Source organism: Stylophora pistillata, chromosome 11 (genome assembly GCF_964205215.1).
Source record: "Stylophora pistillata chromosome 11, jaStyPist1.2, whole genome shotgun sequence".
NCBI lineage: Eukaryota > Metazoa > Cnidaria > Anthozoa > Scleractinia > Pocilloporidae > Stylophora > Stylophora pistillata.
The window spans coordinates 10,620,129-10,634,616 of NC_142529.1; the positions used below are offsets into that span (position 1 = coordinate 10,620,129).

The 14,488-nt window shown below is 38.5% G+C and overlaps 1 protein-coding gene across 2 annotated transcripts in view; it reads left to right on the top strand.

Annotated features, from left to right (window-relative positions):
* The first annotated feature begins 1,935 nt into the window (after positions 1-1,935).
* Positions 1,936-14,488, top strand: part of LOC148719993 (uncharacterized) — a 21,479-nt gene continuing 8,926 nt past the window's right edge. Inside the window, exons 1-4 of one of the 2 annotated variants that reach the window (XM_088739504.1) lie at positions 1,936-2,006; positions 10,617-10,678; positions 11,851-11,915; positions 14,342-14,410. In XM_088739504.1, the coding sequence (XP_088595630.1) occupies positions 14,344-14,410 (67 nt within the window). In that variant the 5' untranslated portion in view covers positions 1,936-2,006; positions 10,617-10,678; positions 11,851-11,915; positions 14,342-14,343. Of the gene's footprint in view, positions 2,007-9,197; positions 9,255-10,616; positions 10,679-11,850; positions 11,916-14,341; positions 14,411-14,488 lie in introns of those variants that run through there. The other variant, XM_088739503.1, reaches the window with a different exon arrangement.

Genomic DNA, 14,488 nt, shown 5'->3' on the forward strand with positions numbered 1-14,488 from the left:
ATGGGAGATAATCGGCCGCTTCGAAATGCCTTCGGAAAAACATGATTCTTAACGACCAGCCACACTAGCGAAAAAGATTAAATTGAAAAGGATGAAGATTAACATAGTTGTGCCATACTTCAGATTTATGAAAATGAAAGGCTGAAATATGACGTCCGAGTCCAAGTTGGCAAATAAATAGTGAAATGGCATAGCCACAGAATAAACTCATGACTCACGAATGAGTCGAAAGAAGCAGTTCCTAATTTTCGGTTTCTGCCGACTTTGTCACGCTTATAATAGTATTCAGCTTCATCAAAACTGCTCGTGTTACCGAGTGAACCATCTTGTTACACACTTGCGGGAATAATCACATTTTCACAAGAGTTAAGGTGAGAACTGAATTAGTTAGTTAGGATATAAGAGACATACAATGTTAAACGGGTAGTGATTAAATATATAGCTAGAAAAAAGTTAGATAGAAGACGAAAACATCAGAAAAATATTATGTTTATTCGTCATATAAGCGTATTTTGACGAGCACGTAGGCCGAGTCAAATTACAAATAACGAGTAAAACTACTCAGCGATACTACAAAACAAAACGTCTAATAAGTTATTTATTATCCAACACGCCAAAGTGTTATTTCAGTGCGGGCGAATTTCGCGGATATTCATTTACGGGGAGTGCGTGACACAGGTTTGAGAAGCGGAACGGAATTACCGCGTTGTTGTGTTGCTGTTTCTATTTTCTTCAATGAATGAAGAAATTTCCTGGTAATCTAGCTATTTTTCTTCGTTCGATTCATCTTATAAACTTGGACCTATATTTGCAAGCCATTTTTTTTTTCGTAACTTCAATCCCATTCTTCGCTTGCGCGATACGAGAAAATCCGTCTAACCGGTTCTCTGGAGTACAAATACAGCGTGATATACGGAGTGTAGCTGAATAACAAATATATCTTATCAGACATTTTGTTGTGAAGTATTGCTGAGTATTTTTACAAGTTGTGCCGTATTTTGACGAGCCTGTAGGGCTCAAATAACGAGCAAAAAATAACGAGTAAAAAATACTCGGCGACTGACTATACAACAAAACGTCTAATAAGTTATTTATTATTCAACGCGCCAAATTGCTATTTGTTGGAAAGCAAAGAGACATATTGAGTTTTCCTTGAAGATTCGGATCTCTGAACGTCGGATTTTACGATGTGAAGCTCTACCATAGATCCACAGAACACTCTTTAATGAGACATGCAGCGGGTTCATATGAAACACGAGTCAATGTCGAAAGCGTTATGTCTGCATAAAGAAAGAGAGTAAGTTTCGAGCTCCTTCGTCGAATGAAGAAATTCAGAAGAGGAGATCTGCAGGTTTAGAGATTGAATCCTCAAAGGAACTCAGATTTATTCTTTATTATATAATCGTGACAAATGAACCAAACTGTTCTTAATTCGATCAAAGAACAAGCAAACTATTTGGTCTCTTTCTTCTATTATCAGATTAAACAACAGAAAAATGTTCACAATGCTGACTTTGGATATAAATAATAGACCTTGAGGTATCTGATTTATCTGCCTGTGAAGGATCTATGAAACTACAATATGGTTGATTCCAGTATTACGACCGGCGCTTGTCTCATGCGAATCCTAGTATATGAGCTCCCTTACAGCGATTGAACGCAGAATTTGGAAAAAACTGTGGCTCTAATTAAAACCCTTAAGAGAGACTCAGATTTCTCTTACACTGTCCCAGCTTGCAGAAATCTGGTTCAGTAACATTTTTCTTAAAAGATTTTTTAAATACTCTAAGTGTTTCTCCAAAAAGAGATGTTTCTGCAAGGACCTGAATGTCTGCATCTAATATTTCTTTAAGAAGTGCACGAATTTTATCCGCGGTGTGAACTACCAACATTTTTCTTCATTAAACGCGTAACACTTTGAATCTGTTTTCTTGTAGTTTCGGCGAAAAGCCACGTATCCTTCTTGAAAAAGAGCGTTTCGGAGTTTTATTGCAAGCATTCTTCAGGTGAGGAAAGCTAATGTAGGTTGTTGCAACGGTTTTCCACAGAAAATATTACGCAAATAACTGCTACCTTGATGGCATTTCCATCCAGTTCTAAATATAACCCGACGGTGATCAATTCATGTTACTTATTTTCCCAAAGTGAGGATGCAATTTTGTCAGTCTTTGAAAAACAATTTACTCGTGCTTATTTATTCCAAATTGCACTCGAAATCATGTGATTACCTATACAAATTTTCATTCTAATGAGAGAAAACTAATGATCAATGTAAACTTAAGAAATAAAGTTCCCCGTTTATAATCTTCCATCTTCACGTCCTCTGCATTAGTGGAAGAAAAAAAAAAAACAGCTTTGTTGATTCCAAAATAATTGTCTAAGGATGAGATCTATAACACCATCGAGTTTTCCCGTAACATCTGTACGTTTCACCGCAAACATCTTCAGAGCAGAATTGGCGCACGTCATTTACGCGAAATAAGTTCACCGTTATTATTTTTAGAAGTTTCATGGGGCTGTCAAGGTGAAAGCGGAAAAGTGAAAATTTGAGGAAAGCCCAACACTTTTCATGGAAAGATAACGGGAAAGATTTTTATTTTATGCACAGGTTTACAACCCCCACAAGAGCTTAAAATGGAACATTTCCTAAAAGTAATGATGTAAGTCCCACAATTTATTACGAGTATCATAGAGAACCGAGAAAAAGAGAATATTTTGTCAATTGAACACCATATTCTCCCCAATAAATTGTGAGGAAATTCATAAGAAAACAGCAAGGGAAGCATTAACCCTATCTTTGGATTTTGTGGGCTAAGTAGTAGAGCAGTTTGATTCGATGTCACTTCTTCGCCACAATAATGTTTTCGAACAAATCTGTGCAATCAATAGAACATGTCCTCTTGCTACAATAATAAAACTCACGGGTTGACTTCACTCTTTTCGACTCAGTTTTATATGGCGGAGAGTGTCCTGCTGTGAGGAGAATCAGGATTTTGCGGATGTTCTCCGCCGAAAGGAAAATAACTGAGTCTAAATCGCAGGATGACTACATCGTAATACAGAAAAATGCAAAAAATAACCTTAAAGGAAACAAACTAACAAAAAACAACAAATGAATGTTTAAGATAACTTTTGATAAATGGCAGAGCAATTTTGATAACAAAACTGGAAATTACTTGGGTTAAATCTTTCATCGTACATACGAAATATTTGACGTTTATATCGAAATAGTAAAGCAAAATAATATTATTGATATTTTAAGGTATTTACAACTGAAAAATGGCATCTTTTGGGGAATAAACGGATTCAGAGGATGACAGTTGACGGGTACATTTAGTTTTCACTATGTAATTTTTGACAGCAGTTTAAAGGTTGTGACATTTAAAAAAACCGGAGAATCAATATTTCTATTTTATCTTATTCATATTCCTGCTTTATTGTGAACCGCTTCAAGACTATGCCACGTATGTATCGCTTATAAATTCCTAGGTTTCTCTCAATTGGTTTACAGCTGAAAAGTCCGCGTACGATGCAATCTCCTCAACAGAGTGGATAACCTGTTGTCAGTTTATAGCTAAACCAGCCAACATTTCTAGAAAACGAAATTAAGCGTGACAACAAACGCTATGACAATAACAAAAAAATGAGGATTAAGACACAAAGACTGACCAGATGAATCCGCGAGACTCGTCGTAGTTTTCTTTGTTTTGACCGACATAAAAGAGATCTCGGTGATTCTGTTGTAGCCAGAACTGCCAGAAAACCTGTACAACATGAACCAAATGCAAAAAAGAATTGACTTGCTCTGAAAGTATGAAGTATTAAACTTCCTAAAATAACCATTCTCCGGGATCAAAGTAGGGAATCACGGGAGAGCAAAGTTTGATATTTCCTTTTTGGGTAGCCGATCAGGGCACAAGATTCCCTTTATCTTGCTAACTCGCTGGTCCCATCGCATAAGAGCAACATAAAAATATGAGGAGAAAACGTCAATAGAAGCTGACAATAGTGAAAATTTTAACCCCACGACGACGTTTGCTGCCAACTCTTGATCATGATCATGTGTGAAAATGAAACCTTGAAGACGTCATGATTTAATATTTTGGTTTTCCGATGGCTTGTGAACATGATTCGACCCTCTTCGCAAAGCTCACCAGCCTAGTCATGTTATCCTTTGGAGAAGTTAAATTTTAGTCTTCAGCAATTTAAACTACGTAACCACAAAGTAGTCACTCAAAATTCTAACTGGTTTTGGTTGGAATGCTTTCCGTACAGTAACGGACTGAGTTAGCGCATGTGTTGACGTGTTTACATCAGTCATACGTCAGAGTGTAAAAATTTAGGTGCAGTAAATGCTAATAATGGTGCAGAATACTGCTCCGAAAGGCGAGACCGCTACACCAGCCTAACATGAGAAATTTCAAATATATCTCGTTTAAAATTATACAGCAACAGAGTTTTTTTTTTCTCGGCAATGCATTGAGAAATATTTTTTTTTCAAATTTCCCAACACCTATTCGATATCAAAACGTTTGCTCCGTTTGTTTTCACTTACAGTCTACTTCGGTCAACCAAATGTTTTTTGGAATACTTAGTACACCCAAACTATTGACTTTGGAAAACGTAACAGGACTGAGTTCAAGAGAGCTTCGCAGAATTTTGAAAAACTGTAGAATTCTCGAGGAAGACACGACTCGATAGACACGGATAAACCACAACGAAACGAATTTAATAATCCAAAATGCCTACCCACTTTTAGGCGCCCGCTGCATGATGTAGGACAACATGAACTATAAATCTGCGCTCTTTCATGTAGACTTACACGAAACATCCTACAACTCTTTCCTTCTTTATAGAACAAGAAGACAACTACAACATAGTAAACTTAAACGACACGTGAGAGGTCTCAAAGAATCATCCTGACATCCGATGATCACACTACAATTAACTTTCAATAATAAATGTTCATTCTGGAACAAAGTCCTCAAATCTTTTTGGTGCACATCTTGTCCGCAGTGGTCGGGACTTCACAGGTGTGATGTCCCTCTGCTTGATTTCATCCTTCTGACTCTGTTGCATTTCTCCCGGATCACTTGCAACGTCCCCAACATCCACCTCTTGAGGTGCTGATTTCTCTGGACCCTCTGTTTTCTCTCTTTCATGGTACAACTTGACATGAGATGTATTTCTTTTATACTGGGCTCTCTCAGGCGACTTGTCAGTTAGGTCGTATGGCTGACTCTCAAATTGGGTGGTCCACTTGTTTGCTCGAGGTTGCTTTAACAGAACTTTGTCCCCAGCCATCAGGTTGCTTTCTTCAGCCTTACGCGTTCTGTCAGAATATTCCTTCATCTTGGTTCTCTTTTCTTGGTCTCGATCCCTTACTTCTTCATCTAGTTTTGCAGCCTCCCTCAGGCTTGGAAGCTTCGAGCGCAGTGTCCTTCCGAACAACAACTCTGATGGGCACACTCCTGTACTTGGATGGGGAGTGTTCCGATGGGCAACCAGATACGTCTGTACAGCCTCTTTCTAGTCCTTTCCCTCCACTTGTGCAATCTGCATTCTTTTAAGAAGTGACCTTTTCTTACGTTCGATCTCTCCATTCGCTTGGGGCCACAGCGGTGTGGTCTTCCTGTGCTTAGTTCCATTGTCCTTAAAGAACGTTTCAAAAATTTCTGCCAAAAAATGGGAACCATTGTCACTCGTCATTGTGTATGGCAATCCGTGAGTTGCAAACATCTTCTTTAGGCTGTTGATGGCCACCTCTGCTGTATTTCTCTTCGAAATACCAATTTCTACATATCTACTGTAGTAGCCAGTCACCGAAAAAACATAGTCTCCTGATCGTAGTGGGCCCATGAAATCAACTGCAATGTCCTGCCAGGACCCTTGAGGCAATTCAGTCATACGAAGAGGTTCAGGATTACATAATCCACCTACAACTTGGCAGCCGTGACATGTCTTGCAAAAATTCTCCGCGTCCTTATCAATGCCTGACCACCAGACCTTTGTTCTTAGTCGCTGTTTCATTTCCACCCGTCCTTGATGTCCTTCATAGCCTAATTCAATCACTCTTTCTCTCAGTTTCTTTGGTACCACTATTCTTGTTCCTCTCAGGACAATATTTTCAAAAAGGCAAAGCTCATCTCGGATTGCCTTGTAGCCAGGGCAATTGCAATTCTCCCAGTTTCCAGTCTTGATGCACTCTCGTAGGGTTTCTAACTCATCATCAACCGCAGATTGTCTTTCAATTTCTTCAGCAGTCACGGCTTGTGGCACAGCAGTGTTCGCTACAAATCTGATGTACTCTTCAGCAATACTTCTTGACTCTTTTTCTTCCATCTTTGTAAGGCGCGACAATGCATCTGCAATGTTCAGTTTTCCGGGCAAATATTTCACTGAAAATACATAAGGCTGCAACCGGAGAACCCATCGTTCAATTCTTGCTGAAGGCCTGGACCGTGTGGAAATAAATGAATTCAAGAGGTTTGTGATCAGTTCATAGTTCAGATTCTATTCCACAAAGATAAACATGAAATTTCTCACGAGCCCACAAAAGCCCCAATGCCTCCCGTTGAGTTTGCGAATAACGTCGCTCCACGTCAGAAAGTCCCCTACTGGCATAATAAATTACCCGGTTCTCTCCGTTGTGCTCTTGAACCAAGACTGCCCCCAGACCCACTGGGCTTGCAACAGCAATAATCGTTCTCTTTGCATTGTGGTCAAAATAGCCCAAAGTCTCTGCCGGAGTTAACCTCCGTTTCAGTTCTGTAAAGGCTGCCTGCTGCTCTGAACCAAACACAAATGGCTCTCCTCTCTTTGTAAGCCTCGTTAATTGTTCTGCCACAGTAGCATGGTCTGGGATGAATCTGGCATTGAAATTAACCTGGCCAAGAAAACTTTTAACCTCTGACACACTCTCGCCGCCCAGTTAGCCCAATGGATAGTGCGCTGGACTGTTGTGCGGGAGGTCGAGGGTTCGAGCCCCGGCCGGACCAACACTCAAGGTCTTAAAATAATTGAGAAGAATTTGCTACCTTTCTATAACCTCAAGAAATGGTTAGATATTCTTGTCTTCTCGAATAGGGACGAATAAATGGAGATCCCGTCTCCTGTAGGGTTGGGGGTAGGAGACGTTAATTTCCCACGCACGAGATTACTGTGTGATGGATGTCCTCCCTGGGGTGGGACGGTGGGTACAAAGGGGTTAGGTGTCAATTTGGACGAAATTCCAGTTCCTTTCTCCTGCCAATCCCGTGGCAAATGAATTAAATTCTAAATTCTAATTCTAAATTCTTCACATAACGACGTAGCCAAGAGGACTTCGGTATGCTCGGGCGAATACGTTCAAGTAAATCCCTTTAGTTTTCTGCCCTTTCTTCTGAGACGTTTCAGAGTAGCTGGGTTCTCGATCACGTACAAATACACGGTTGTGTTTATATGTAAACATAATATGAGATAGCTCGTTTGATATAGCAGGTTTCGCTTGATACTCCTCGATAGAAGGTTCACTCGTAAAGGATCGTTCGTAAATTGATCTCAATCAATCAATCAATACTTTATTTACCCACGTAGCGTCAGGGAGCTCGTAGAGCTCGTTCACAATACGTATGTGCCTTAAGATTAAGAATCTAAAAAACCTAATACATACTGTCAAGACCTAATAGATTAGAAAATGCAATAACTTAGAATTAATATTAAAATTTAAATTTGTACAATAAAATTCAGTCGCTTAATGATACAGGTATAAAATGGTGAAGCAATAACTTAATAACTTAAAACTAAAATTAAAATTAAGTTTATACAATGAAATTCAGAGTCACATTAAATACAGGTATAAATTGGTGAAGCAGCTAAAGTTGTAATGTTCGCAATCGCTTCTTAAAAAGGTTGATATTAGTAGCCAGTTTCACACTTGTAGGTAATCCATTCCACAGCTGCACACACATATAAGTGAAAGGTTTTTTTCATAAAATTTAAATTAAATTTAGGTGCGCGCAAATTAATGCCCGTTCCTCTCAGATTGTACATAGTTTCCCTAAAACTAAAAAAATCTCTGATATATTTGGGACCGTCGTTATGCAAACATTTATACAACAGAATAAGGGATTGTTGTTCCCTTCTCTGCCGGTCTAACGTTTCCATATTCAAGATTCGCAACAATTCATCATAAAGAGTAGATTTGCAATAACCTAGCAGGGATCTAAGAATAAAATAGTTGGCATCTTCTAGCCGATTCACTTGCACTTTCCCCACTCCAAGAAAGAGGGGGCAACAGTATTCAAAATGAGGGAGAATTTTTATAGAGCCTTAACATAACATTGCCAGGGACAAAACGCCTAATTCTCCTGAGTGCGCTACTTTTAGCGTATACCTTTTGAAGCTGTTTAGTAATGTGATCCTTGAAAGATAGCATGCTATCAAGTTTAACGCCAAGTGTTTTGATAAATTGCAGTGTCTCAATGACAGTTCGCGGACCAACCCGTTCCCAAAACCCTCCACAAGCTTTAGTGTGGGTCTACCGCGAACGGTGTGTGACTTTGTATGTATATTAAGCGTGATAGCCATCAAATTTCTTTTGCGTACATCAAGACAGGAATTGTCCACGAAGGAAGCCATTGCTTTAAACCATACGCTTACACTTCACGCATGCGCTGTAGTGGAACTGCGTTTTGTTACTGACCGCAAAAGAAAAAAAAAAAGAAAAAACGGAGCCGAATTTATACATCGGGCGTTTCCTTCGAGTCCAACCGCGTGCAATGAAGAGGCACATGAAGCAGGGCAGAGGAGAATAGACCGCCCCATACACTTCTTTTCAAGTAACACGATAGCAACGGAAAGGCTAGTTTTGGTCGATTTTATTTCTGAAATAAATCTTGATTTTACACTTAGAGATCACGCTCTGAATACAACCTTTGGAAAGACATGATTCTTAACGACCAGCCACACTAGCGAAAAAGATTAAATTGAAAAGGATGAAGATTAACATAGTTGTGCCATCTTCAGATTTATGAAAATGAAAGGCTGAAATATGACGTCCGAGTCCAAGTTGGCAAATAAATATTGAAATGGCATAGCCGCAAAATAAACTCATGACTTACGAATGAGTCGAAAGAAACAGTTCATAATTTTCGGTTTCTGCCGACTTCGTCATGCTTAAAATAGTATTCAGCTTCATCAAAACTGCTCGTGTTATCGAGTGAACCATTTTGTTACAAGGTCGCGGATAAAATCACATTTTCACAAGAGTTAAGGTGAGAACTGAATTAGTTAGTTAGGATATAAGAGACATACAATGTTAAGCGGGTAGTGATTAAACATATAGGTTGAAATAAGTTAAATATAAGACGAAAAAATCAAAGAAATATCATATTTATTCGTCATAAGCGTATTTTGACAAGCCCGTAGAGCGAGTCAAAATGCAAATAACGAGTAAAAATACTCAGCGATGCTACACAACAAAACGTCCAATAAGTTATTTCTTATCCAACACGCCATATTGTTATTTCAGTGCGGGCGAATTTCAAGGATATTTATTTACGGGGAGTGCGAGACGCAAGTATGCGAAGTGCCGCGGAACGCAATTACCGCGTTTCTATTTTCTTCGATAAATGAAGAAATTTCTTGGTCGTCGAGCAGTTTTTCTTTGTTCGATTCGTCCAATAAACTTGGATCTATATTTTCCAGTCATTTTTTGTCGTTACTTCAATCTAATTCTTCGCTTGCGCGATGCGAGAAAACCTGTTTAACCGGTTCTCTGGAGTACAAATACAGCGTGATATTTGTACTCGTATAAGGCGTTATTTGTACTCTACGGAGTGTAGTTGGATAACAAAGAGACATATTGAGTTTTCCTTGAGGATTCGAGCCTCTGAACTTCGGATTTAACGATGTAAAGCTCTACCATAGATCCACAGACATGCACCTGGCTCATATGAAACACGAGTCAATGTCGAAAGCGTCATGTCTGAAAATAGATAAAGAGAGTAAGTTTTGAACTCCTTCGTCGAATGAAGAAATTCAAGGGGAGATCTGCAGGTTTAGAGATTGAATCCTCAAAGGGGCTCAGATTTATTCTTTTTCATATAATCGTGAAAAGCGAACCAAACTGTTCTTAACTCGATCAACGAACAAGCAAACTAGTTCGTCTATTTCTTCTATTATCAGATTAAATGACAGAAAAATGTTCACAATGCTGATTATAGATACAAATAACAGAGTTTGAGGTAGCTGATTCATCTGCTTAGGAAGGATCTATGAAGCTACCATATGGTTGACTCCAGAATTATGACCGGCGCTTGTCACATACGAATCCTAGTATATGGCCACCCTTACCGCGATTGAACGCAGAATCTGGAAAAACTGCGGCTCTAAAACCCTCAAGAGAGACTCAGATTTCTCTTACACTGTCCCAGCTTGCAGAAATCTTCTTCAGTAAAATTTTTCTTAAAAGAGTTTTTAAATACTCTAAGTGTTTTTCCAAAAAGAAATGTTTCAGCAACGACCTGAATGTCTGCATCTAGTATTTCTATAAGAAGTGCACGAATTTTATCCGGTGTAAGCTGTCAACATTTTCTTTAGTAAACGCGTAACGCTTTGAATCTGTTTTCCTATAGTTTCAACGAAAAGTCACGTATCCTTCTTGGAAAAGAAAGTTTTGGAGTTTTATTGCAAGCAGGTGAGTAAAGCTAATGCTGGTTGTCGTAACGGTTTTCCACAGAAAATATCACGCAAAAAACTGCTAATTGATGGCATTTCCATCCAGTTCTATATATAACCCGACGGTGATCAATGGATGTTACTTATCCTCCCAAAGTGAGGATGAATGCAATAAAAAAAAAACCATCAGAGATTTTAACAGCTAAATTTATTTTTATTTCGCACCAAATTTTCATCCTAGTGAGAGAAAACTAATGAATATAGACTTAAGAAATATAGTTCGCGGTTCATAATGTTCTACGTTGACGTCCTCTGCATGAGCGGAAGAAAAAAAAAACCGCTTTGGCGATTTCATAATAATTGTATAGGAATGAAGTCTATAAAGGCATCGAATTAGCTTGCAAAATCTATACGTCTCACCGCAAATATCTTCAGTGCACAATTAGCGCGCGTCATTTACGCGAAATAAATTCACCATTATTATTTTTAGAGGTTTCATGGGGCTGTCAAGGTGAAAGGGAAAAAGTGAAAATTTGAGGAAATCCCAACACTTTTCACGGAAAGATAACGGGAAAGACTTTTATTTTATGCACAGTTTGCTAGCTCTACAATCCCCACAAGAGCTTAAAATGGAACATTTCCTAAAAAAATACTGATCTAAATCCAACAATTTATTACGAGAATTATAGAAAAACCGAACAAAGAGAATATTTTGTTGATGAAACACTATATTCTTCCCAATAAATTGCGACAAGGGAAGCATTAACCCTATCTTTGGATTTTGTGAGCTAAGTAGTAGAGCAGTTTGATTCAATATCACTTCTTTGCCACGATACTGTTTTCTAACAAATCTACGATGCAATCAAGAGAACATGTCCTCTTGGTACAATAATAAAACTCACGGGTTGACTTCACTCTTTTCGATTCAGTTTTATATGGCGGAGAGTGTCCTGCTCTGAGGAGAATCAGGATGTTGCGGATGTTTTCCGCCAAAAGGAAAATAACTGAGTCTAAATCGTAGGATGACTACATCGTAATACAGAAAAATGCAAAAATAACTCTAAAAGGAAACAAACTAACAAAAAACAACAAATGAATGTACAAGATAACTTTTGATAAATAGCAGAAAAATTTTAATAACAAAAGTAGATATTACAGCGGGTTAAAACTTATTATTTTTGATACTTTCAGGCATTAACAACTAAAAAATGGCATCTTTTGGGGAATAAACGGATTCAGAGGATGACAGTTGACAGGTACAGTCAATTTTCATTATGTAATTTTTGACAGCAGTTTCAAGGCTGGGACGTTAAAAAAAAAAAAAAACTGGAGTTTCAATTTCATTCGAATATTCCAGCTTTATTGTGAACCGCTTCGAGAGTATGCCACGTATGAATCCCTGATAAATTCCTTGGTTCCTCTCAATTGGTTTACAGCTGAAAAGTCCACGAACTATGCAATCTCCTCAGCAGAATGGATGGCATGTTGTATTTATAGCTAAACCAACCAACATTTCTAGAAAACGAAATTAAGCGTGACGACAAACGCTATGACAATAACAAAAATAAGAAAACAAAGACACGAGGAAATTACCAGATGAAACCGCGAGAGTCGTCGTAGCTTTCTTTGTTTTGACAGACATAAAGACATCTCGGCGACTCTGTTGTAGCAAGCGCTGCCGGAAAATCTGTACAACATGAACCAAATGCAAAAAACAATTTGACTGGCTCCTACAGTAAGAAGTATTAAACCTCCTAAAATTACCATTTTGCGGGATCAAAGCAGGAAATCACGAGAGAACAAGTTTTGATTTTCCTTTTCGGCTAGCCGATCAGAGCACAAGATTCCCTTTATCTCGCTCACTCGCTGGTCTCACCGCATAAGAGCAACATAAAAATATGAGGAGAAAACGTCAATAGAAGCTGACGATAGTAAAAATTTTAACCCCACAACGACGTTTGCTGCCAACTCTTGATCATGATCATGTTTGAAAATGAAACCTTGAAGACGTCACGATTTAATATTTTGGTTTTCCGATGGCTTGTGAACATGATTCGACCTTCTTCACAAAGCTCACCACCCTAGTCATGTTATCCTTTAGAGAAGTTAAATTTTAGTCTTCAGCAATTTGAACTATGTAACCACAAAGTAGTCACTCAAAATTCTGACTGGTTTTGGTTGGAATGCTTTTCGTACTGTAACGGACTGAATTAGCGCATGTGTTGACGTGTTTACATCATACGTGAGAGGGAAAAAATTTAGGCGCAGTAAATGCTAATAGTAGTGCAAAATACTGCTCTGAAAGGCGAGATCGCTGCAACAGCTTAACACGAAAAATTTCAAAAACATCTCCCTAAAAATTATACAGCAACAAAGTTGTTTTTCTCGGCAACGCATTGAGAAATATTTTGTTTCAAATTTCCCAACATTTCACTTTCAGTCTACGTCGGTCAACCAAATGTTTTGTGGTAGACTTAATTCGCCCAGACTATTGACTTTGGAAAACGCAACAGGACGCCTTTGCTTCGCGTGCTGCTTCGGACAAGTTCCAGCTAAACGAGACGAAGTGTAAGGAAATGAGGATTTGTTTCAGTACAAAGGAGACTCTCGATCTTGATCCTATTAATTGTTACTAATGACAAGCAAATTGATATTGTTTCGCATGCTAAGATCCCTGCTGTAAATGTTTCGGGGTAAAGTATGTAGGGTATATCAGCTGTCAAGTCGTCTTCAGTGAAGTTCACTCGCTGCTGTGCGCCAAAGGACGAATGTTCTGTCCTCCATTAATTACGCGATCAAAGCACCACCACCAAGAGAACATACACAGCATACTACTCTGGTCTTCTTTATACGTCTATAGCCTGTACTTCTGTCTCCTTACCACACTTTTGATATTAAAAAGCAACTTCGAAAACGTTTTTTCCTCACTAAGTCGACGTGTCGCGCTCAAAGCATAGTGCTGTACAAACGCATGGCTTTAGCCAATCAGCAACAGTGACTTAAGAGCTGAATATAAGAGGGCTTATCACTGGTCAAGAGTTCCCGCTAAAATCGCAAATGGGCGTTAACCCCTCCTATATACAGGACTCTCCTACCCTCCCCCTGCCATTTTGCATAAGGTTATGTACCCCCAAAGGCACTTAAATAAAACAGGAAACGACAAACCGAAACTCAAAATTTGTTTTTCGTTTATTTGTTTTAGTTTAGGCAAAAAACGGAAAACGATAAAACGGAAGTCAATTTTCGATTTTCGTTTATTTGTTTTAGTTTAGGCAAAAAACAGAAAACGATAAAACGGAAGTCAATTTTCGTTTTTCTGTTTAAACTTGCACATCAAACGAAAAGCGGTAAACAGAAGTTGATTTTGTTTTTGGCTTTTTATCATAATGCAGAAGTAAAGAAATGATTGTTTCTAAAATGTTGGAAATTTTTGTAGATTTGACGTTTTCTTCTTTACATTAATCAGGTAAAGTGGTTTTGACTTCAAATTTAATAAACGATATGTGTTTCAGGTAAAATCAGGTTCTGTACTGGTATAATGTGGAGTGAAAAAACAAAACAAGACTCTACATTGGCTTTGACTGTAGTTCAACATATATTATAACATTAAAAATAATGAGTGGACGAACCGTGCACGGACCGTACACGCATTCATTACAATCGATTCCGTTTTTATTTCTAGTTATGGCGGAAAGTAACCTCCCAACAACGGGAGAAGAAGTGGACTTGGACAATGAGCGTCAGGCCACAGGTGAGAGAAAGCAACAGAAAAAACTGCCAAATGAATATTTGAAGCGGTTTTAAGGCCGTTTGGTCGAGTGGTTGAGTA